Source organism: Sinocyclocheilus rhinocerous, unplaced genomic scaffold (genome assembly GCF_001515625.1).
Source record: "Sinocyclocheilus rhinocerous isolate Xijiao unplaced genomic scaffold, SAMN03320098_v1.1 scaffold689, whole genome shotgun sequence".
In the NCBI taxonomy this organism is placed as follows: domain Eukaryota; kingdom Metazoa; phylum Chordata; class Actinopteri; order Cypriniformes; family Cyprinidae; genus Sinocyclocheilus; species Sinocyclocheilus rhinocerous.
Window position 1 is genome coordinate 810,086 of NW_015652129.1, and position 24,069 is coordinate 834,154.

A 24,069-nucleotide genomic window follows, 5' to 3' on the forward strand; every position below is an offset into this window, starting at 1 on the left:
AAAAAAAAAAAACAGTGCAAACAGGAACACTATTCTGAATGCAAATTCTGAAGTCAATATTGATCCATTTACATGACATATATATAGATCAGTGATCAGATCTCTTTTAGCATGGCTTATTGGCATTGGTCATATCAGTGGTTCTATTACAGAGTCTCAGTAGAGAAGCCATGGCAGTGATTGAGAATCCTGTGATGGTCAGACAGTCTTTCCATCCAGAACATCTGCAGGTGGACAGGATTGAGACGGGCCAGAATAATCCCACCTGGATCAGAGAGCTACAGTTTCTCCATCCAGGCAAGTCTGTTATTAACACACACCTGAGGAGACATCTGTTCCTTTAAAGGTCCATTTGTAAAGGTCATTAAAATATTTTTATAATGTTTATACTACTTTATACTAGTATTATATTATATTATATTATACTGTAGATACATTTCAGTATTATTCTTCTTTATAAGCTTCACCTGAAAAATCATATATAACTGCATGGTTATCAATCAGTGTTGTTTTGATTTTTGGATATTTGTTGAACTATTATTTCATATAGTGTCTGGCAAAGTGTCGGCCCATAAATTGGTGAAAGTGTTTGCAGCTCTTTGTGTACTTTGTCTGCTGGGAGGTGTTGTCACTGGTGTTTGGTTCATAGGTAAGAAGTTAAATAATTAAAAAGATTAAAAATGTTAAATTTGTGCACTTATAATGTAGAAACACAGAGCACTCAAAATAATGTCTTTAATGTCCCACAGTGAAAATTCTCTTAAGGCCAAACTCAGCACAGAGCCCTGTGAGCATAGGAGACACTAAAGACACGTCCTTCTGCAATGTAACCGAGGACATCTCTGTGGCAGACCCCAGAAAAGGTATTTGTCCCTTTATTTGCACATTCTGTGAAAACAACAGAGAGCCAGCAGGTAAAAAGTGCAGTGGACATTCATCCAAACTCACTGGCACTTTAAACAAAGTGACATAAACAATGACCAGCGAAAGCTGTAACAAACACATAAACAAGAGAAGCAAACTAAAGGGAGAGGAAGTAGAAATTAATTTAAAAATCACACCACAACTATATGCAATAATGGCATATTATTACCCAATATATAATTTATTCATGACGATAAAATTCCCAGTACCTTTCGCGTCAGCATATTGACGCCAAGGGTTTCTTATTTAAAGCAATGGAGGACCCTGCACGTTGAAAAATGATGCTAAAAGGGGGAACCTTTGCGTGGTGTATTCACACCAGGAAAGTCCGCTAGTTCACTTGCTTTGGTCCGGACCAAATACAATGTTGATTTTTTTGTTTGTTTGGTGCGGTTTGCTTTCACACTGCTCTTTTTGCAAGTGAACCAGAAATAGTAAACAAAACAACACGTGTGCCAAAGACATCCATTCATTGGTTATTCAACCGTACCAGAGTTCGTTTGGAAGCGGACCGAGACCACCTCTTCAGCTGGGTCTCGGTATGGTTGTTTGGTGCGCACCCGAGTGTGATTGCTGTATTCACGCCTGCCCAAAAGATCCGCACCAAAGGGGGAAGCGAACTTGAGTTCGATTCAATCGAACCAAACAAGACAGGTGTGAATACACCCTTAAAGTGATGTCAAGGAGTCCTGACCAAGCGTCAATATGTGACGAGGTGGGATTGAAAACGAATTCACCCATTACAGTCTCCTTTGTAACACAGTGGATTGATTTGTACCTGCAGTTGTCAACATATATCATATAATCATATCATTGTCACAAAATATTATATAACCCGCAGTACTGTCCACTGTGCTACAGTATGTTGTTTTAGGAGTGATTTTGACTGAATGGGGCTCAGTGTTTTACAGGATCAGTGCTGAGAACTCTCTTCTGGAGATCCAGCTGGAGAAGCTCCAGACGTGGCTGCCCGTATGTTACGAGCGGTGGAACTCTTCTCTGGGAACGCTTGTATGTCGACAGCTGGGCTATCTGAGGTGAGCATGCTGACAGCTGAATCACACACACACACTTGCAGCTCTCAGCACCTTTCACTTGACTACCAGCTGTGGCTGCTTTCTGTAGGTCAACCATTCATAGAGTGACAGCAGTGTTTAAATGTACTTTGAAGTCAAGTTCGCTTCTAATTCAAAACGTGACCGTGTGCAGCATACGTAGACACTTCAAGGAATATTAAAGCGATAGTTCACCCACAAATTAAAGTTCTGTCAACTCTCCTATTAGGTTTCTACTGTTGAGATATTTTGCAGAATCATGGAGTCGTTTCCAAAAACAGCTTTTTCAATAAAATGAAAGTGAAAAATCCTGTCAATCTCCAAAAATGAAAAAGCACAGTGATTGTAGTGTTTCTTCTAGTGCAGTGTATCCGATAGACTACGTGCAACGGAGAGTTATAACTCAGAACCACATGTTTATTACAGAACACCAGCAGCTCCTGCTGCTAACCCGCTCATGCATGGTACAGTCTCACTCGTCTGACCCAGTAACCCCCTGCAGTCAACCCCAAGGTGCACAGCACGTGACAGTGTATCAGCAATTAACATGTCCTTACCAGGTGTGTATTGGACAATGAGGTCATATTTCTGAGTCTCGCCGGTGCTTTGCTCAGTGGCTTCTTGAAGATAGCCTCCAATGGCTTATGGTCCGATTGAACATTCACACTGCGTCCGTACACATACTGATGGAACTTTTTGGTCGAAAAGACAATCGCCAGTAGCTCCTTTTCAATCTGGGCGTAGTTTTTTTCTGTATCCGTTAAAGACCTGGACGCATATGCTATTGGTTGCCCCTCCTGCAGCAGACATGATCCTAAGCCATCTTTGGATGCATCTGTTTGTGTGGTGAGTGCTGTGTTGGGGTCGTAGTTGTAGGGATTTCTGTCATGAACGGACACTGATATGCCACAGAAACAACTCATCATGAGATGACGAACCAATCTAATCAAGAGATAACACAGAGATCTTTTGTATCAGGACTACAACTTATAGATACCTCGTGATGTCTTGTGACCGCCAATGAATGAACTACTACATCCAACAGGAAGAGGACACAAGCGAGACTCCAGAACTCAAACACTTCAGCTGAAACTCCGCGACTGTCGAACTTCAAAGTCTAAAGCCAAGCAAAGGAACTCTCTCAGAAGAACTCCAAACATCACTCTCCGTGCTCAAGGCAACCGACTTTCGAAGCTCCTACGTCACAAGGCAACCTCCAATCACCACGGAAGGCGCTGCAGTGCTTGTCTGTCCATGGGTGCTGGCATGCTTACTACTTCCTGTATCTTGCCATCATCTGCTTTCACTCCCTGTGGTGTTATCACATGGCCCATGAAATGTACATTGTTCACCTTGAAATGAATCTTGTCAGGGTTGAATTTCACATTGTGTTTTTTGGCTCTCTCCATAATTTTAGCAACAATGACATCATGTTCTTGCAGCAGTCATATAAATGTTGAACCGCTGTATCCATCTTCTCCAGTTTTCACCCGTATTCCCCGACAGGACTAATGCAGGTGGTAATCTGAACTGATCCATGTTTATTTTTTACTATAGTAGACTCACTTCAGTCAGGATGCGCTCACTTTCTTCATCAAGTCTCAGTGCTGTCAAACGCAGGCTCGAGTTCGTGAAACGACTGTCTTCTGACACCATTTAATGTTTCTTCTAGTGTAGTGTATCCGATAGACTACGTGCACGGAGAGTTATAACTCAGAACCAGATGTTTATTACAGAACACCAGCAGCTCCTGCTGCTAACCCCCTCATGCATGGTACAGTCTCACTCGTCTGACCTAGTAACCCCCCGCAGTCAACCCCAAGGTCAATATGCAATTACATCACAAATGCATATAACACTACACCACAGTGATAGTGTGGTAAAGTAGTGCATGATCTGACTACAGTCAACAGCAAGAAATTAGTTTTTGAAAGATATGAGAATAAACTATATTAATAATTAGGTGTTGCAAGTGGTGATATTTGTCAAATAATATCTCCTTTCAGATTATCAAAGCACAAAGGGGTGAATCTCACTGATATTGGGCCAAACTACACAGATGGATTTGTCCAAATCACCTCAGAACACCAAAGCAATTTGGAGAGTTTATGGCGTTTCAGGTATTTAAGGAAAATATAAATCATTTTAATTGGCATGAGCTTCCAGAACACCTGTCACATGTGTGTGTGTTTTTTTTGTTTTGTTTTGTTTTTTTAACAGGGGAAGCTGTAGTGCAGGAAAGGTTATAGCACTGAAATGTTTTGGTGAGTCTAAACTTACTTAATATGTAAGTCTGAAATAATCTGAAATCTGTTTGAGGCTGAGCACTCGTTATTTGCTTTGTAGAGTGCGGGACCAGAGCAAAGCTACCTAGGATTGTTGGAGGAGTGGAAGCCACTCTTGGCAGATGGCCCTGGCAAGTGAGTCTCTATTACAGTAACCGCCACATCTGTGGAGGATCCATCATCACCAACCAATGGATAGTTACAGCTGCTCACTGTGTCCACAAGTAAGATTCAACATTTACAATAACTATGAAAAGATGAATCTCACAAAACATGTCAAAAACCTAAACCAGAACTCCAAAATCAAAATAAAAAAATAAGAAGAGGAATAAAATATTCAGGTTAATTATGTTTAAATGAATAGCTCACCCAAAAATGAAAATTTGCTGAAAATGTACTCGCCATTCAAGATGTAATATTATTATTACATGTATATTATTATTATTATTATTATACGTTAAGCTAACTGAGACTTGTTATAGCACTTGCGTATCATTTCTCTTTTGTTGATTTTGATTGCTTCCATTGTCCTCATTTGTAAATCGCTTTGGATAAAAGCGTCTGCTAAATGACTAAATGTGAATGTAAATGAATTTGTTTCCTTATCGGAACAGATGTGGAGAAATTTAGCATTACATCACTTGCTCACCAATGGATACGCTGCAGTGAATGGGTGCCATCAGAATGAGAGTTCAAACTGCTGATAAAAACATCACAATAATCCACAAGTGATCCACACAACTCCAGTCCATCAATTAAGGTCTTGTGAAGTAAATAAACAAATCCATCAAGGTATTTGAACTTTAAAAGATTTAAACCGCCACCTTTTACACTGGAGAAAGTAATATCATGGATAGAGGACTTGTATTTTAGCCAAAAGCAATGATTAGAAGTTAAAAGCACCTCAATGATGGATTTGTTTTATACAAACACACAACTTTTCACGTTAAGTAATGGACTGGAGTCGTGTGAATTACTATTATTGTGATGTTTTTATCAGCTGTTTACATTCTGATGACATCCTTTCATTGCATGTCATCCAATTCTAAGCAAATGACTTAATGCTACATTTCCCCAGAACTGTTCCAATGAAGAAACAAACTCATCTACATCTTGCATGGCCTGAGGGTGAGTAAAATTTTCAGCACATTTTCATTTTTGGGTGAACTATTCCTTTAACCCTAAAAGGACGTTTTTGTGAGACTCACTGGAACTGTGTAGTTGTTGACAATAGTGTTGGATTGTGGGGCAGTGAATACAAAAGGTCCAGGATTAAATAGATGACAGGCACTGCAACATAATACATAATGTCACTAGAGTTTCCAACTGTTACACATTGCTCTCTATAAAGGAATTTATTATAAGCCGATTAAATGTGTATATCATCTGATTTGCTTGCTTATTGAAGCTACAGCAGGCTACCTCAAGTGTCCAGTTGGGTGGTTTATGCTGGTATTGTAACCAGCAATTCGGCTAAACTGGCTCAATACCAAGGCTTAGCTGTGGAGAGGATCATCTACAACAAGAATTACAACCACAGGACTCATGACAATGATATCGCTTTGGTGAAATTAAGAGCTCCTTTGAATTTCTCAGGTAACCAATAATCAGTAAATGTGTCACTGTGTGTGGCATGTAATATCTAGGCTATGAGTTATTTCAGGTTTTAAACTTTCTTTACACACCCAGACACCATCAGACCTGTGTGTCTACCTCAGTATGATTATGATCTACCAGGAGGAACCCAGTGCTGGATCTCTGGTTGGGGATATACACAGCCAGATGATGGTACTGTTTTTCTACAAATGCATGTATATTAAAGTTAATTTATGTTTTAGGAGTAATAAAAGCTGTCAAAATGCATTGGACTGTATGTAAAAGTGAATTATCAAATTTTTTTTTTTTTGAAGTTCATATACCAGAGGTTCTCAAAGAAGCACCAGTTCCTTTAATAAGCGCAAAGAAATGTAATAGTTCTTGCATGTACAATGGAGAGATCACCCCTCGAATGCTCTGTGCAGGATATACAGAAGGAAAAGTAGATGCATGTCAGGTGAGCTTCATGCTTCTCAAATTGTTTTTCAAAAATATATGACATTTATATAATAAATTTGTGAGAAGACACAAAGTAGTCGTGAATCTTCATTTTCTTAGGGGGACAGTGGAGGTCCTCTGGTTTGCCAGGATGAGAATGTCTGGAGGCTGGTCGGTGTTGTTAGCTGGGGAACAGGCTGTGCTGAACCAAACCATCCAGGAGTTTATACCAAAGTGGCTGAGTTTTTAGAGTGGATATATGAGATTATAGAGGTAAGTAAATGAAGAGACAGACATCAGTGACCCTTGAAACATAAACTTAAGCTGTTAATTGATGTAGGCCTACTACTATTATTATCTATCTCTTATATCTTGATTCCTGTCCTAGAGCTACTAAAGACTGATGTTTGATAGTAGAAGAGAAGAGAAGATTATCCTGACCATTTTTTAAATTGTGTACTTATTTTATTTATTATATTTTATTATATAAAGCCTCAACATTTACACAGATAGGTATGATTACGTTTTGATGTTTGTACATTACATGTTTACTGTATGTTGTGCTATTTAAGAAAATTGTGGTTTTAAAATAAATGTTTAACATTTACAACACAGAGGAAAATGTGAGCTCTTCTATTTTTTTTTTCCCAAAAAACAAACAAACAAAAAAAACATCCCACAGACCCTCCACCCTAAAAAAGAAAACAAGTTTCAGTTGTGTCAGATCAGGTGTCACTATTGTTATTGTACTTTTGCACTGGGTTTTTGTTTAAAGCCTAATCAAGAGTATTTAATTCAGGCTCCTATTTAATCAACTGGAACGCCACTATGCCAGGACAGAGTCCGCTGCACACACGTACAAACTGTTACTTTTCTCAACGATGATAAGCCTGGTCCAATCATAGTCGCTTATGATTACGCGATACGATTTAATACATTTTATACATTTGTAGAGATTGCTACCATAGCTAGGAATCATTTGATGAATCACCAAACAATTGTACGTTTTTAAAGTGTTTATAAACGTCTTCAGTAAGACAAAAACCTTATATTCGGAGGATCCAGTTTTCTGATGCCCCTTGCAACATGTAACGTTAGGTCCATGGAAAGGGTTATTTTGAGTAACGTTAAACAACACCATCTATCGGAAAACTAGGAACAGTGCATGTGTTAGATTAGTTTCTATGGTAACGTTTGAGTTTCGAAAGGGCGAAAAGCTTGTCCTGGAGTGACTAACGTTAGCGCTTTTACAAATCATTGTCGTGTAAGACTTTTTTTTGTTTGTTTTTTTTTCACCAATATTCCAAGCATTTGTTACTAAATATTGTAGCTGCTAAACAACCGTCTACTTCCAAACAGTTTTCATATTATCCTTCAGCAACGTGAGTACACTTGGATATTTAAATAGCATTTCGTTTAGTTGTTACAGTAACATTAGTTCGGTTCGTTTTGAGCATGGACATCCCTGGCTATGATAATAAGGCAGCTCTGCAGCAGGTGAATCAGTTTTGGTCGATGTTAGATAACATGTCTCAGAATAATCCGGAGGAGTACAGGACCTTCATTGAACGCCAGTTACGGGAGGGAGCGGAGTTTCACTCACCGCCGCAGCCGCACGCCTGCATCCGCACTCCTCTTCTGGTAAACTACTACACCTTTAACCTTTGATGAGACTCTGTTATGACCTATTTTATAGAGCCAAACAAACAAAAATACCACTACAACTGTATGAGAGCAGTTTAAGAGGCCTTATTATTGCATAAACATGCCCTTCGCTACATTTGCCTTTTTGTTTTGACATGGTAACTTTACCATGGTAATACCATATGTTCCTTAATTGCATGAAATACTTTGAAGGAGCTACATGAATGTGGTTATCATTTAGTACCATGATATTAGCTTTTGATACCAACGCTGAAGCACGGTGCTGCCACATAAAATGGCTGGCATGTACAAATAGTTTGAAATAATTTCTGAGTACGGCCTAGAAATTAAAAAAAGACTCTCTCTGATTACTTTTTTAGGGACCAAAGGAAGGAATATTGTACATTAACATGTGCGGTTGGAAACGTGTACCAGCGCCCACATCTTACAGTGATCCTGTTCCTGTGTGTGGAGGACGATTGGAGACAGTGACTGAGGAGAAAGGTAGACAAATCTCATCCTTAACAATTAAAATTATTAAATGCTTTCAAAATATTTTCTTTCCAACCAAAAGACTCACTTTTTAGGTGGCGTTTGTTCCATGCATTAGTTCATATTCCAGTCTAAGTAACTCACCAACTAACCTTCTTGATTTTCTCCTTGATTAACTTCCTTGATTTTCTCCTTTGATTAATCTCCTTAGACTTGATTCTTAAACGTTATATTAATATCTAATCTCCTGTGTGTTTTACAGAGCAATACAGTGTTGTTGATGTTGCCTTCAACCCTGAGGTTCTGCAGACGGCAGAGAAAGACAAACATGAGAAAGAGAAGCTTCACCTACTTGCTCTGAACTTCATCCAGCAGCAGCATAATCTGAATCTGTCCCAGAGCTACAAACTCACCAAAGACAAAACCAAAGGCAGAATTCAGGATTTGAAGCAGCGTCTCATGTCACCACAAATGTGCAAATCTTCTGCCAAAAACCCACAACCTGAACCAGGTAAAATATATACTTTTGAAACCTGGAGACAGTCTGAGCTTCATCCCATAATTAAGTGATTTTGAGGATTGCAGTGTAACATTGAGTGATTCTACCTCTCTTTGTGTAGCCCCATCACTCCTACAGCAGATCTCCTCACTGCGGCTGGTTGAGAGTAATGAGGACTCAAGCATCCAACTGAACATCGAGCAGGAGAATAAACCAGCCCGATCAGGTCTCATTGAGGTGATCTCCAGCACAGAATCAGACCAGTCGCAGCCACAACAACCCAAGCATCATCTCACAGTCTGTCCTGATGGCAGCAGCTCATCTAGGAGCCTGCAGCTGAACGTTGAGCTTCCTGGGGTGAGATCTGTGTCACAGTGCCAGCTCAGCATCTCTCAGGTCAGTGTTCCCAGTATGTCAACTGTGTAGGGTTTTAATTTAATTTTATCTGTTTTTTTGTTATCCTGTTGGAACTAAATTGAACTTTCCACCGTTCTGGTTTAACCTTTGCACAGGCCTTATATTGTTCATAATTTTTGAAGGTTTTTCTTTGTGCTGTGGATTCAATAAGGGCTTGGTTTTTATTATTTAGGGTGATATTCTCCTGGAAGTAGAAGACCTTTATTATCTTCATCTACAATTTCCTGAGTTGGTCAAGGAGGAGACATCCACTGCAACGTTTAATAAGAAGAAACAAATTCTAAATGTTACAGTGGCTGTGTTATGAGAACACTTATTTATCCAGAAACTGTTGTCTCCAGGATCATTAATCATGCAATGAAATTCATGGTTACATCAATAATAATATGCATAGTTTTTGGCCTCAACAGGTATATTTTATTAAACGACAGACATCTGTTCATACAATTTTAAGACCATTATAGAGATTAAGTAGGGATGCACCAAACTAAATTCTGTTATAAGCCAACAATTATTCCATGTTATTGCTGTAAAAATAAAATAATTATTAATTTTAATAATTGTTTGATGTTAAAATTATTTTGTTTAAATAATTTAAAAATAAAACACTTAAAACTAAAATCTCATTTTAAAGTGAATTTAGACATCACAGCAGTGTAAAGTACAGTATGAAAAATGGATATTTAATTTTAGTTATGAAGTAAATGTTAGTATAGAAAATGAGTATAGAAAAAGAAACATATAAATTAAATATCCAATACCAAAAGAGTCTCTAATATCAGCAGATAACCAATATGACACACAAGAAAGCCTCCATCTGTGCACAGAAAGCCTTTAATAAAAGGTGAACAAGTGTCAACAGCATTTGCATTTACAACACAGATACCAAACACTGCGAACAGACATGCAAACTTGATAGGAAAAGTACAATCATTTTCAAAAAGAATATTTCAGTATGTTCAAATGTTACAAATTTTTACAAACAAAGTGGTCCCTGCTTTTACCACCCCTTATTTTCAAACGATAGTCAAGAAAGGTTGACATACATTTTAATGAAAAATATATTAATGTGAATGTGCAGACATTTTTGATGATATGTTCTCTTAAAATGGCATTTTTCTGGCAGGGCAATACATGCACACAATGTGTGATATGCTTGTCACAGTTTGGCAACTAATGCAACATGTTTATTATTTGTTCACTGCACAAGTCACATACAGTTTTAAATAATCTTCTTTTCTTGGTCACTTATCACAATGGCATTGCTGATATACTAGCTTTTGCAAAACAAAATGTACCGTAACCTCAATACACTCCAAAACATAATCTGCATTTAGCTGTAAACCATTTTTTAATAACATTAAAAAACATTCTTCTTTCATTCTTCAAAATGCATATACACAATTTTACAAACACGTGCCTGCTGTAATGACATAGTGAACTGGTTCAGTGAGATTCACAGTTAGGACAGGACAAAGGCTTCAGAGTTTTGCAGGGATGAGGTATATGTAGGGTAAAACATACATTCTGAATGGATTGAAATCCTCATGCTCTATCTCCCCTCTCCATGATCCTCCTCCACCCATGCGACAATCTTCCCTTCCCATCCAGGAATAACAGCATTGTCCTGAAACACCTGAAAGATGCCACACATTTAGAGAAAATCAATACTGATATGTTGGAATATTGAATTACTCCTGATTGGTTGTGATTTTACCTCTTCCTTCACTGTTCCAAACTCTGGATCCAGAGATTTGAAGTGATATCTGAAACTGCCATGTCTATCCACAGCCGCCTTGAAGTCCTGTAGCGTAACCTCCCCCAGCCTATCGATAAATAGTTCATATTTAGATCAGGAGACTTGTGGATTAAATCTCTATACAATGATGCTATGATGTCATTATTGATGTCACCTCTTAGGGATGTTGACTAGGAAGGGTGTGAGAGAGCGATCTGTGTAGTAGAGTACTTTGGTTGAGGCTGCCGCACTGAGAACAGGGCTACTGTGAGAATGAGCCATCTCTGGAAAAACAATAATGAAAACAAGCGTTTAAGTCATGTAAATTAGATAAAGGTTACAGAAAAGCCATTAAATTGGTCAAAAAAGTGAGACCCTGCATGAGTTTCTGGCAGAATAACATTGTAGCGACCTACTTGAGCTTGATGGCCATGATTCTCGGTCTGTGTGATTGGCTTTTCGTCCAGGAGACCTGGTTGAACCCTGTGGTGGTACAAAAGTTTGTAAAGTTGGCATGAAATTAAAATTCATCCTATTTTCTAAGTGTATGTCATAGAACTTGTGAACAATTTATCGGTCCATATATTTTGACCTTGTAATGTTTATTCAAAAATAACTAAAACGACAGACTTCTTTCTGGTGATGTATGCAGGACTTCTCCAAAGACTTTAGATATACAAAGATGCTGCACGCACTTATGAATGGGAGAAAACTCAATGTGCTGTATGGAGGAATAAGTCCTGCCTTCTAAATAAAAGCGCCATCGCAAATTGGTAAAGTTGTTGCAACATTGCAGCTGCCATTAGGTTCTCTGTTTGCCATAGAAAACAGTCCGCGTTCCAGTTGTCGGTCCAGTCTGAAATTTGAGTTTTTTTTAATGCTATTTGAGCATAAGAAACAATGTTTATGGGAAAGTTAAAGGAATAGTTCCCCCCAAAATGACAATTTTGTCATTTACTCACCTTCATGTTGTTGATTACCAGCATTCTTCAAAATATCTTCTTTTGTGTTCAACATAAGAAAGAAACGCAATCAGGTTTGAAACGACATGAGGGTGATTAAATGATGACAAACTTTTCATTTTAGGGTGAACTATTCCTTTAATGTCAGTTGTTGCTGTTCTGAAATATGTAATTAAATGTGAGTGTGGCAAGCAGTTGAGAATTTCTGAATTTCCCCTTGCAAGTAGATAGGACTTGGTAGCCTGTTAGATGTACGAAATAGCTGTTACAATAAACCCTCCCCTGCAGGCTCATGTTCATCTCTACTTTTGGGTGCAGTGCCCACATTCAATTGGTGTAGATTAGAATGTAGTAGGGATGCTTGGGACATGTCCCTACCAATATCCAGCGACTACTAAATCGTCCCTATAGTTTTAATCAAACAATTAAATATATGTATATGTAACCACTGTTGTTGTAGTTTCGGCTGAATCTGAAATAGGTCATACCATTGATATGCTAGAAAAGTACGTCCTTGAAACAGAGTCTTTCGAAACTACGAATCAGTTAAACCATTGTGTCACAAAATGATTCACTGTTTCAAAGTGCTCCAATTGGATCGCGTATTGTGAATCATTTGTTGCAGATCAAGATTTCATAGCACGTATCGTGAATCATTTGATTCAGATCGGGACTTCGGAGCGCGTATCACAAACCATTTTATTTACAGTAGATCAGAACTTTGTAGCGGGTTCGCAAATCTTTTGATTCATATTGGAACTTTGTAGCGTGTTCATGAATCATTTTGCGAATTTATAGATTCGTGATTGTGCTCCGAAGTCCCGATCTGAAATGATGGTTTGCGAATCATTTGATTTAGATCAGAACTCGCAAATATTTTTGGATTCAGATCGGAACTTCGGAGCATGGATCGCGAATCATTTGATTTAGATCGGGATTTCAGAGTGTGTTTGTGAATCATGATGCATAGAACCAAGTCCCTGTATTACACTGTACACTTAGATGGACTTCACAATACAAAAGAAAATATCTGTCGCTACTTCAGTTTCATAGCAAATTTAATGCATATTTACTGTAATGTAGAATTGGATACAGGTAAAGTTTGGCCTTGCCTTTCTCTCCTGCCTTTTCTTGTTCTCTGTGGTGTGGAGGCGGTCCACCAGACTGGCTACACCCTGCTCCAGTGTGTCCAGTGTGTGGTGCTGTGGGTCATGACCGCTGAAACTGTCCCTCAGACTGCGCAGAGCATCGCGCACCAGCTGTAGCTCATCCCCCTGATGCACACATCCAGCCAGAACCAGAGAACAAACAATACACACATTTATAACAAATTAAGCAAATTCTTTTTAAAATGAAGAATGACATGACTCACCATTCTGTGTTGGAAAACAGCGGAGGATGTGTCCATCATGTGACTGTAGCCATTATTCTCACAGCCTGACAACTGGAGCAGACAATTTGGTATCGTTAATGTAGAACACTTCAAATTTACCAATTACAGTAATCCACATTCGATGGGAATCAGAGAATGTCTAAGAAATATAAAGCTAAATACATTTAAGAAGGTCAGGTAATAAATTACAGCTACAGAGCGTTTATGTATTATTACAATATAAACATTTTGGTAGGATGTACAAATATTGCATAAATAGGCCCCATTTTGCCCTAGTAGTTCATTCAGTTACCCTGTGATAGCTTTCACTGATCCTGCGCAGTGCATCATCCAGTTTTGACTGCTGCTGCTGAAGAAGTCTGTCTTTCTGCCCGAGTTCTTTCTACAGAGACAAGAGCATGTGACAGAAAAAGTATTTTCATGAATGTACTATATAGACCAGCGGGTTGCCAAAAATATTGCAGCAAAACCTGCAGAGAACTAACGTGAACACTAAATGAAGTCAAGCATATGATTAGGATGAATTTGCCTACTTTGTATTCACTCAGCAATCTGTTTCGTTCGCTCAGCTTCCTTTCTAGTTCCACCTAAAAAAAAGAAAACGGAATAAAACATCATATATTTGACATTTATAAAGAAGAATCAAATGCATTTGCATGTATTTTTTAAAATTATTTTTTACACATTTTAATTTAGAGTTGAGGTCAGACTCACATTCTGTCCCTCCAGCTCCTCTCTGGCCATGCTGGATCTGAGCAGCTCCTGTTTGAGCTGCAGCACTGAGTCTTCCTGCACAGACATTCTCTGCTGCAAGGCATCCTGGGTAGACAGATGGACACAGGAACAAACCTTAATTATCCAAAATGGCAACAAATCTGGTGTACACTGCAAAAGCTAATGATGACATTAAAGAAGTGAATAATTATCCACACTTCTATAATATAATAATATAAATTAATATCTAGTTTTAATTTATTATATTTTGTATATTATATACAAACACACACAAACATTTTGTATATAAACACGTTACACTAATTTTCACATGGTCTCACCTTAATAGCCTGCAGATTACGTGCATCCTGCTTGTATCTTAAAAGTTCTCTCTGCAAAAAAACACATTACATCTCTCATTCAATACACAAACGGCAATATTTAGCTTTTTAAAATATCTATCTATCTGTCTACCCGTCTGTCTGTCTGTCTTTCTGTCTGTCTGTCTTTTATATGCATCAGTAATTTTTCATTATCAATAATTATTTTTTCAGAATTTTAATTTACCTTCAGATCTAAAGACTCCTCCATACTCTGGTCCAGACGACTGCGGATTAAAATCTTCAATAGCAGCATAAAACAAATATGTCATTACCATAATAGACTGTAAATGAGACATGCACAGTTTCTCACACTATTCCTAGGAAAGCACAGAAAAGCAGAATGATGGATTACCAGCTGTTGCTCTGAGCTGGTACTGTCTCCAAAGCTCAGAGTAGATGTTTGCTCGTCCTCAGGTAGAGACCCATGCAGCAGTAAGGCCTGAATGAAGACGTGTACAGTGAGCATGAGGTTTCTAAAGCACTGAGGTACTGTGAGTAAATCTAGACCACTCGCTGTGAACATATGCTGTTGAACCAAGAGTCGTCCAAACAACAGACATCATGTGATCAGCCTCAGATGCTGTTTGATGATTAGACTAACCAGCTTCTTTTTTAAAGCTGTATCTTCCTTATCGGTCTCCTTATTATCTGGATTTTTATCTCTCTTCTAGTTGCATTAGATATATAAGATGCCTTTTACAAAAACGTTGATACCCAGCAAATAAAAGCAGTCTTTGAAAATGATAGTGGTAGTAATTACATTTTTAATTATTTTCTATTTTTGATATTAATATTAAAAATATATATAATTTTATAGCATTATATTAGCATATGTTTTATAAATACACACAGTTAAATCATATTTTCATATTATATACACCAATCAAAAGTTTTGGTATCTGTAAGATTTATTTTTGAAATATTACAAATTTACTCCTGTCTTCTGTGTCACGTGATCCTTCAGAAATCATTCTGATATGCTGATGTGCAAGAATTATTTCTTATTATCAACGTTGAAAACAGTTTTACTGTGTAAAAGGGATTTATGGAAGCATACATTTTCTTCAGGATTCTTCAATAAATGGAAAGTTCAATAAACAGTATTTCTTTTGTAACATTGTCTTTACTGTAACTATTGATCAGTTTTAATGCATTATAATTGTAATGCAGAACAAAATAAAAAAATCTTTCTGGCTGTAACTTGAAATGAATCTTTTTTTTTTTTTTTTTTTAATTTTACATAAAAAGCGATTTACATTTTTATTATATTTTGTATATTACATACAAACACATACATATATTTTATATATAAAAACAGACTTTCATGTGGTCTCACCTTAATAGCCTGCAGATTACGTGCCTCCTGCTTGTATCTTAAAAGTTCTCTCTGCAAAAAAATACATTACAACTTTCATTCACACAAACTGCACTATATTTGCACTCTATCTATCTATCTAGACAGATCTATCAGTAGTTTTTGATTATTAATAATTTTTTCAGAAACATAACTTACCTTCAGATCTAAAGACTCCTCCATACTCTGGTCCAGACGACTGCGGATTAAAATCTTCAATAGCAGCATAAAACAAATATGTCATTACCATAATAGACTGTAAATGAGACATGCACAGTTTCTCACACTATTCCTAGGAAAGCACAGAAAAGCAGAATGATGGATTACCAGCTGTTGCTCTGAGCTGGTACTGTCTCCAAAGCTCAGAGTAGATGTTTGCTCGTCCTCAGGTAGAGACCCATGCAGCAGTAAGGCCTGAATGAAGACGTGTACAGTGAGCATGAGGTTTCTAAAGCACTGAGGTACTGTGAGTAAATCTAGACCACTCGCTGTGAACATATGCTGTTGAACCAAGAGTCGTCCAAACAACAGACATCATGTGATCAGCCTCAGATGCTGTTTGATGATTAGACTAACCAGCTTCTTTTTTAAAGCTGTATCTTCCTTATCGGTCTCCTTATTATCTGGATTTTTATCTCTCTTCTAGTTGCATTAGATATATAAGATGCCTTTTACAAAAACGTTGATACCCAGCAAATAAAAGCAGTCTTTGAAAATGATAGTGGTAGTAATTACATTTTTAATTATTTTCTATTTTTGATATTAATATTAAAAATATATATAATTTTATAGCATTATATTAGCATATGTTTTATAAATACACACAGTTAAATCATATTTTCATATTATATACACCAATCAAAAGTTTTGGTATCTGTAAGATTTATTTTTGAAATATTACAAATTTACTCCTGTCTTCTGTGTCACGTGATCCTTCAGAAATCATTCTGATATGCTGATGTGCAAGAATTATTTCTTATTATCAACGTTGAAAACAGTTTTACTGTGTAAAAGGGATTTATGGAAGCATACATTTTCTTCAGGATTCTTCAATAAATGGAAAGTTCAATAAACAGTATTTCTTTTGTAACATTGTCTTTACTGTAACTATTGATCAGTTTTAATGCATTATAATTGTAATGCAGAACAAAATAAAAAAATCTTTCTGGCTGTAACTTGAAATGAATCTTTTTTTTTTTTTTTTTGTAATTTGACATAAAAAGCCTGATGTAGCAAAACACCCATATAAATGTGTACAATTAACTCACCTGAAGCCTTGTCACCATTTTCCTGGTCTCCTGCATCTCCTTCTCCAGCTGTTCCTGCTGGGCACATAGCTGTTCCTCCCATGTGCTGCTTTCCTCTTTCCCAGCATGCTCTGGGCCAGGAGACAGCTCGGTGGCTGAGGATTTCACTACATCCTCTTCAAAGGAAACAAATACAACAAAACATAAGAAACGTATAGAAACAGTAGGGTCAAGTAGGAAAAACATCCTACCTAGGCTTTGTGGTTGCTCCGTGTGGTTTCCTACTATCTCTCCTGAATCTTCAGATTTGGCAATAATATACTCCTCCTTGGGTGTGTGTGCTGGACTGGATGAACTGAGACTGGAGAAATGTTGCAGAGAATCAGTGAAGGAGATATATTCCTAATTATCATGTAACCACCTGGAGTAATTTGATGACAATGAAAGCCTTTTGTGTACGTAAGGTATATTATGTTCACTTTAATCACATGTAACTGAACTAAAAAATAGGAAAATTCCAGTTACAATAGACATGTCACCATTCTCATCCAGGTTTTCAGTTTCAAACCACACTAATACAGTTCCAGAGCATTCCTAAGCCACATGTTATTCATCTGTTTTCAGTAAAGATGAAATGAGAGACTATCTCCAACACCCCTAGCTGTTCCTCTGACACGGGAATATGATATTGAAGTTGAGGTAATTCTGACAAAGAAATTAAGTCTGTCACACAGAATAAGACAGAAAGCAGCTCTCCCAGTTGATTAGTGTCATCAATTCAGTCTTGTTTGCATAAACTGATTATGACATTTTGATAAGGACTATTAACCAGGATTACATCTTCTTGATTAAGCTTCTGAAAATGACTACATAAAGGGATGTGTACACAGGCATGAAATTACAACAGAATGCTGCTCTGAGGGGTGTCATGTTACTGAATGTTGATTATTTATACAATGAGGAGCATGCTGATTTATAGTAAACCACTCCAGATATAAAATATAATCTGAGTGGTTCATTTCAAACCATTCATTCTGCACTGTACTTTAGATGCACAATGCATTATGGACAATTGGTTTGTTTTGTTTATTTGCAACAGAAACCTATTCACAGGATTAGTTTCATAACCCATTTTATTTTGTTCCAAGCTGTGGGGATAAAATAAGAAGACGTTTCAGTAACTCTTTCTGCAGCTTGCATGATTACGCCAATTTGTGGTGTGACGTTACTGTCTTATTGAATCATTCACTCAACCATTTCATTCAAAACACTGATTCATTCAGGAACAAAACAGCTAAATGTCTTTGTGAATGAGTCATTGAATCATATACTCAACCAATTTGTTCCAAACAATGATTCATTTAGTAACAAACCGCTGAATGTCTTTCTGAATTAATCACTGAATCATTCTCTCAACTGCTTTGTTGAACACTGATTTATTCAGTAAGGCCATTATTGTGGGTTTTTCTCAGAGACTCGTAACGTTGTTGGATATATTTTTTATTGGCGGAGCAATAATAGGCAAAGTAACTGCCAATATATTGTATTTAAAATGTAAGTTATTCTAAATTAACTTCTTGTTTATTGAACTGTTGCATAAAAGCATTATCCTGTGCTGTTGGCCTGAATCTGGATGGGGGGCTCACACGAAATGTCTTATTAAAATGACTGGATTTTTTTTACATGTAAACATGCATGTGTGCTTGTGTCTTGCGTGTTTTAAGAGAAGTTCAACATTTACAAAGTACGTCTCAAGACCTTGCTTTTTTTTTTATTCATCTACCCTGTATCTCGCGTTTTTCAATGCAAAAACATGTTCTGTGTAAATAACCTCTTCGCCATGCTGTTATGAACAACATCACTCTTACTCGTGTGATATTCCATGAATATCCAATTTCTATACTTACTGTTTTTGAGGCTGGTCCAAACAGACAAAGTAGCCTGATTTATAATAAATTAATGACTCTAACACAATGAAACATTTACAAGTGAGAACACTGGTATGACCTCTTTATGATGTACTGTGTATCAAAAACCCATACAACTGTCAATACATCAATGTGTGGATAGTGGATTCATATATCTGAGCATCTACAGAGCATGCAGATGGCACTGACCATATTGAAGCCAGTGATTCCCGGTTGCTAGGTGATTTCACAATAGCAGGCAACACCCACACATCAATCTTATAGGCACAATTGAGACATACATTCAGAGGGAGAGTTATAATATTCATGTACAGCCACATATAATAACACATATTGCAGTCAAATGAAGAAAATGATAGACAATAGTACGAATCTGATTTCCTAGGACATCCAAAGTGGAATGGAAAGGAAGATGGACACAGGAAAGAAAAAAACGAGAGAAGGGGGCTGTGGAATTTCATTCATACCATTTCATTTGTTTGGCTCCCATGATGCTATTTGCCCTTTTAACCTCCCATTCTGATCCAGCCCAACCCGTAGGGTTCGAGGAAGCAGCAGTGTGTCATCAACATAGCAGACGGCACAGCGCCGGTCCAAAGGGTGTGCACATCAGAGACCCGCTCTCAAACCCCAGTGTCCACGTAGCTGCCAGTCTCGGCTGATGGAGATGATGATGATGGAGAACAGATCCCAGCCCATGCGAATGTCTCGGTCCGTGTGAACCCAACCTGCTTGTTTGGCAGGTCTTCCTTTGGACAGTGCTGTAAACCCAGATTAAATGGGTATTCCCACAGACTCAATGTTGAAAATCCCGATCAGAGGCAGCATGTGTTTCTATGATAAGAAGCGTGAGGTAATCCTATTTTCAGTTCTGAGCCACAAAAGGGGAGAAAAGAGCTTTTGAATGGTCTCCCGTCCCCCTTCTTGAATCTCTACAACATCTTCTGTGACTCCTGTTTCTCATTCTCCCTGTTTTTGTGCCTCTCTCGAGGCAGACTTAAGGTATTTTTTCTCTGTCCTTCTGTTTCTCTTCGCTCCTCGTCTTCCCCCTCCCTTGTTCCTTTTTTTTCAGGAGTCAGACATGGTTCAGCCCGGCTCTGTTTACCGTCCCCTCCTCCATCTTCACCCCTCCCTTTCGCACAGAGCGGTGGGCTCCGGGATGGAGGGGGGTGGGTGGGTGTGGGCAGGATGAAAAAATGGGCGTCTCCAGTAAACCATGCTGACTGGATGTGTCCTCTGTGTGAAGATGACACACTTTAAATAACCAGTTCCATAAAACCAAAAACATTATGGTTATGATTAGTGCTTGATTCACCGTGTGAATTGCATCTTATACTGTTGTATTATGGCAAAATGAGGGAGTAAATGTGTGTGTGTGTGTGTGTGTATGTGAAAGTCAGAAAGAAAGAGGATGTTGAGTATGACCACGTCAGCTTAAAATCTGAGAAAAAAATACTGTTCCACCGCACTGTCTCCAGTGATGATTACTGAAATCATGATGTCAGACTGTTGTTTATTATAATAAAACTATTTTGTTTTTCTGACATTTTGAGAGGGAAATTACTTAGATCCCCATAATTTTGCAAAAACATTTTTAGGTGGATTTTTTTTTAGGAATTTTTATTTTATTATTATTTTTTTACTTATTTATTTATTTATTTTGTGTGTGTGTGTGTGTGTGTGTTACATGTTTATTCCATGGGGAGAATGTGTTAAGAATTGTTAATGATATTTGTTACAGTAAAAAAAAAAACCTGGTGTTTACTTTGAAACAATTTTCACTTGGAAATTGCTTGTAAATTTCATAAATAATTACAAAGAAAAGGCAAGTAACACATTGAATTAAATTTATAGACAGTAGAAAAACTGAAGTAGTAATCTTTATTTACAACTTTAAAAAAAAAAGTTTGGTCCCCCAGTTTATATTAGGTGGCCTTAACTACTATGTAATCATTTGATACAATACACGTATTATATAAAAAAAAGCTCAAGAAAGAAATAGCGCAGTTACAGAGATATACATGGACATGGTTATGCATGAAAACCCTTTATCCCTAAATGGCTACATTCCCAGTTTATGCTGAGCAGGATGATCATATTGGCAGTGGATTTGGAGTGGAATTAGAAAAAAACTATTACTGCAAGAGATTACAGAGAGTCAAGGCCAGTGGTGGGAAAGCTCCTATGTATGTAAATGTAGCTTGGTAAAGTTACAAGCTACTTATAATTCGGAAAAGCTAAGCCACAGTCAGACTGCAGTTTTGTTCATTGTCTAACCACTTACATTTTTCCATTTTACCTGCACCAAGATATACCCATTTATTTGTCAACAGAAGTCATCGGATGATGATATTGTGAAAACTACAGATCATACTTCCGCATTTTTGTTTACCCACTCATGGATAATCTGCTCAAGTCCAGTGCATTATGGGTGTTGAAGTTTTCCTACCATTTTTGGCACCGCCCTTTTCCCGTTTTCTCTGGTTATGTAGTAGATTTTAAAAATCGTGTTTCTACTGCATAGAAAGTCAACTTTTATTAAAACCTTTTATTAAAACTTTTATTAATCTAATTCAGTTTTTGTTATCATTTTTAATTTAAATTAATTAAATAAGTCTAGGTCATCTTGTTGCACTCTTGCATGTTTGCTGAGGCCTTATGCCATATATGCCCTATTATATTTAGTATATTCAATAACACTATGATATGAGTATTTAACTATTTATTTCACAAAGATACCTTTTTTTCTCTTTTTTATGACTGGGTGAATTTGGTTTTGAATGCGTGAACCAATTATCTAGAATTAATCAGACATACACTCAGTGTTCCTTAATGCAACTATGTCAATGGTGTGTTTTTAATCACAAATTGTTGAATAAAACAGCCACAGGCCTGGCATCTGCAATTGTTTCCAGCCCTGTTCCACGACACCTGTGTCCCTCAGATGGGACGGCGGTGATGCTCTTGGCCTAGAGGGCTCATTTATCACGTCTGAATTACAGCGGATCACCAGTCTTGCTGATTCCTGCAGTCCCGTCCATTTTAGGGCATAATATTATCTTTCTGCCTGAGTTCTCCTCTGATAGCAGCCAGGAGGGAGCAGATAGTATCTGGCCATGTCCCGTTCAGGGCACGGGGGGCAGAATCCCTCCTGGCACAAGAGTTTGCCGGGGATGTGGCCAGTTGACATGGAGGCTTTGCTCAGAACCATTCTAACTTAGCCAGGCAAATATTTTTCCAGGCTTGTGAGCAGAGGGGCATTAACACTATTCAGAGCCCAGCGTTTGAGACTGTATGATCTAAGAGAGAGTGAAGGGTGATTAAATAGCCTTTTGTTTGAATGAGCCAGAGGGGAAGAGGGCAGCAAAAAACACTTTAGCTCATAACTGGAGACGGATCAGCGGGTAGCTGGGTAGGTAGCTGACATAAGGTTTATGGATGGGCCATAAATACAGGCCCACAGCAGAACATGCAGCAGATCCGCTGTCAACTCCAGCCGCTTCGCTGAGATACAATGGAAATTTCTATCCAACATCCCTGGTACCGCCGGCCCTGGTTCCCAGGCTACTTCCCTTATCGAATTTATGACCAGTATTTCGGAGAGCACCTACCCGACAGTGACCTTTTTTCACCTTTCTACATGTTTTACTATCGACCTTATTTCTGGTGTTTTCCAAACTGGTGGGACAGTGGCATGTCAGAGGTGAGTTCAGTTTCCTATGTTGATACAATCTAGGCATTAGCGAAAACACTTTACTATGACATGCATTTTGTTAACGTTAGGTAGAGCATGCAAAAAACAATTATAACTATTTTAACAGCACTTTTTAATTATTTTAATTCATCATTGTTAATTCATAGGTAGTTAATAATATTATTCAACTATTTAAAAAAAAATGTATCAGTATACATTACCATTAAAAAATTGGTAAGTACGATTTTTTTTAAAGAAATTAATATTTTTATCCAGCAAGGATGCATTAAATCAGTGGTCGCCAACCCGTCGATCGCGATCGACTGGTAGATCTTTATCACTGTCCCAGTAGATCCCGAAAAAAACAGTAACATAAGTACAAAAATGCATTACATTTATGGGGTTATATTAATGTATCACTGAAGGGAACTGTCTTGAGAAAAGTTTCGATGGCAATGGCATTTTCTTCTCCATATAAAGCGCAACTCTGCTTTGTTTACAACGGTAAACAAGGAAACGCTATATTGCGGGCGGTTCATAAGCAGTGTTGCCAAGTCCGCGGTTTTCCCGCGGAATTGGGCTACTTTAACACTGTTGCCGCTTGGTTGTTGTTCATGTCCGCGGGTTGAAGCGACCCCAATAACGTGATATTTAGTCCCTGTAATGTGAATTTTACTCGAAGATCCCCGCCGAAAAACGTGTATTTTACCCCCGGAATGCGATTTTTACAGGGGAACCCCCCTCGAAACACGATTGGACTAGTTTTATTGCGAAAACCTGGCAACCCTGTTCATATAGTACCACCTGCTGTCAGAGAGTGCGTCTCATTCAGACCTGCTGTTTTTGTTTCGTGCAGATGTTTTATGTAGCAAATAAATAACACCTAAAGTCAGACCATTCTGTTTTTGTTTTAAATCCTGAAATTAATCTAAATCAAATCAAAAACAACTGCCCGTGCAGATCGTGATTAAAATGCAGTGGTTGCCTCTAATTTCAAATGGCTAGATATTTTTGTTTAAAGCCAGTTTGTTTGTTATAAAGCAAATAGCCAATAAATAAATTTGCTTAAAAATCAGTATCAGAATCCAATTTGCTAGTTAAAAAAAAAGAAAGAAAAGAAAATCTGAATTCTGAATCAGCTATGATCGGAGCATCACTAATTAAAATACTAAGTAAAAGGCCTCAAAACTGAAGTACAATCTGGGATGTCTTTTTCTATCAATTCTTCAATAGGTAGATCTTGTCTTTCATAAAGGCCGAGGTCAGGGATCTTGGGCCTAAAAAGGTTGGTGACCACTGCTCTAAA

The 24,069-nt window shown here is 37.8% G+C and overlaps 4 protein-coding genes across 6 annotated transcripts in view; 3 read left to right on the forward strand and 1 right to left on the reverse strand.

Moving 5' to 3' along the window:
• LOC107713421 (transmembrane protease serine 5-like) overlaps nucleotides 1-6,719 on the forward strand; it is a 15,777-nt gene extending 9,058 nt beyond the window's left edge. Inside the window, 9 exon segments of the mRNA XM_016518907.1 lie at nucleotides 1,826-1,961; nucleotides 3,986-4,099; nucleotides 4,200-4,243; nucleotides 4,326-4,488; nucleotides 5,673-5,860; nucleotides 5,954-6,052; nucleotides 6,175-6,317; nucleotides 6,419-6,571; nucleotides 6,687-6,719. Of these exon segments, the coding sequence (XP_016374393.1) occupies nucleotides 1,826-1,961; nucleotides 3,986-4,099; nucleotides 4,200-4,243; nucleotides 4,326-4,488; nucleotides 5,673-5,860; nucleotides 5,954-6,052; nucleotides 6,175-6,317; nucleotides 6,419-6,571; nucleotides 6,687-6,695 (1,049 nt within the window). The 3' untranslated portion in view covers nucleotides 6,696-6,719.
• A 741-nt stretch (nucleotides 6,720-7,460) lies between these two features.
• Nucleotides 7,461-9,874, forward strand: LOC107713455 (PIH1 domain-containing protein 2). 2 transcript variants are annotated; one of them, XM_016518958.1, is made up of 6 exons: nucleotides 7,461-7,680; nucleotides 7,793-7,939; nucleotides 8,323-8,446; nucleotides 8,697-8,945; nucleotides 9,055-9,329; nucleotides 9,523-9,874. In XM_016518958.1, exons 2-6 carry the CDS (start codon nucleotides 7,814-7,816, stop codon nucleotides 9,655-9,657), a joined length of 909 nt encoding a protein of 302 aa, XP_016374444.1. In that variant the 5' UTR covers nucleotides 7,461-7,680; nucleotides 7,793-7,813; the 3' UTR covers nucleotides 9,658-9,874. The 2 variants fall into 2 exon arrangements, with proteins under 2 accessions (XP_016374444.1, XP_016374443.1); XM_016518957.1 differs by having other exon boundaries at nucleotides 7,461-7,939.
• Nucleotides 9,875-10,056: 182 nt separating this feature from the next.
• LOC107713457 (dixin-A) lies at nucleotides 10,057-20,140 on the reverse strand. Of its 2 annotated transcripts, XM_016518959.1 has the most exons (15): nucleotides 19,537-20,140; nucleotides 17,393-17,502; nucleotides 17,163-17,317; nucleotides 16,222-16,308; nucleotides 16,054-16,107; nucleotides 15,877-15,927; nucleotides 14,158-14,262; nucleotides 13,977-14,030; nucleotides 13,736-13,825; nucleotides 13,423-13,494; nucleotides 13,163-13,324; nucleotides 11,505-11,571; nucleotides 11,264-11,372; nucleotides 11,068-11,176; nucleotides 10,057-10,986 (listed from the first exon to the last, which is right to left on the reverse strand). In XM_016518959.1, exons 1-15 carry the CDS (start codon nucleotides 19,557-19,559, stop codon nucleotides 10,903-10,905), a joined length of 1,332 nt encoding a protein of 443 aa, XP_016374445.1. In that variant the 5' UTR covers nucleotides 19,560-20,140; the 3' UTR covers nucleotides 10,057-10,902. The 2 variants fall into 2 exon arrangements, with proteins under 2 accessions (XP_016374445.1, XP_016374446.1); XM_016518960.1 differs by lacking the exons at nucleotides 15,877-15,927; nucleotides 16,054-16,107; nucleotides 16,222-16,308; ... (1 more) ...; nucleotides 17,393-17,502; nucleotides 19,537-20,140 and adding exons at nucleotides 14,499-14,549; nucleotides 14,725-14,778; nucleotides 14,893-15,262.
• A 2,332-nt stretch (nucleotides 20,141-22,472) lies between these two features.
• The window catches only part of cryaba (crystallin, alpha B, a), a 3,802-nt gene continuing 2,205 nt past the window's right edge, over nucleotides 22,473-24,069 (forward strand). Inside the window, exon 1 of the mRNA XM_016518971.1 lies at nucleotides 22,473-22,772. Within this exon, the coding sequence (XP_016374457.1) occupies nucleotides 22,584-22,772 (189 nt within the window). The 5' untranslated portion in view covers nucleotides 22,473-22,583. The remainder of the gene's footprint in view (nucleotides 22,773-24,069) is intronic.

Excerpts from the sequence above, each read along its gene's own strand:
- LOC107713455 (XM_016518957.1), top strand. The coding sequence starts at position 7,754 with ATGGACATCCCTGGCTATGATAATAAGGCAGCTCTGCAGCAGGTGAAT. Across the intron at positions 8,946-9,054 it reads AAACCCACAACCTGAACCAG|CCCCATCACTCCTACAGCAG; the intron begins GTAAAATATATA and ends CTCTTTGTGTAG. Across the intron at positions 9,330-9,522 it reads GCCAGCTCAGCATCTCTCAG|GGTGATATTCTCCTGGAAGT; the intron begins GTCAGTGTTCCC and ends TTTATTATTTAG.
- LOC107713457 (XM_016518959.1), bottom strand. The coding sequence starts at position 19,559 with ATGGGAGCCAAACAAATGAAATG. Across the intron at positions 17,503-19,536 it reads GGAGCCAAACAAATGAAATG|TCTCAGTTCATCCAGTCCAG; the intron begins GTATGAATGAAA and ends ACATTTCTCCAG. Across the intron at positions 13,826-13,976 it reads GATTGCTGAGTGAATACAAA|AAAGAACTCGGGCAGAAAGA; the intron begins GTAGGCAAATTC and ends TTGTCTCTGTAG.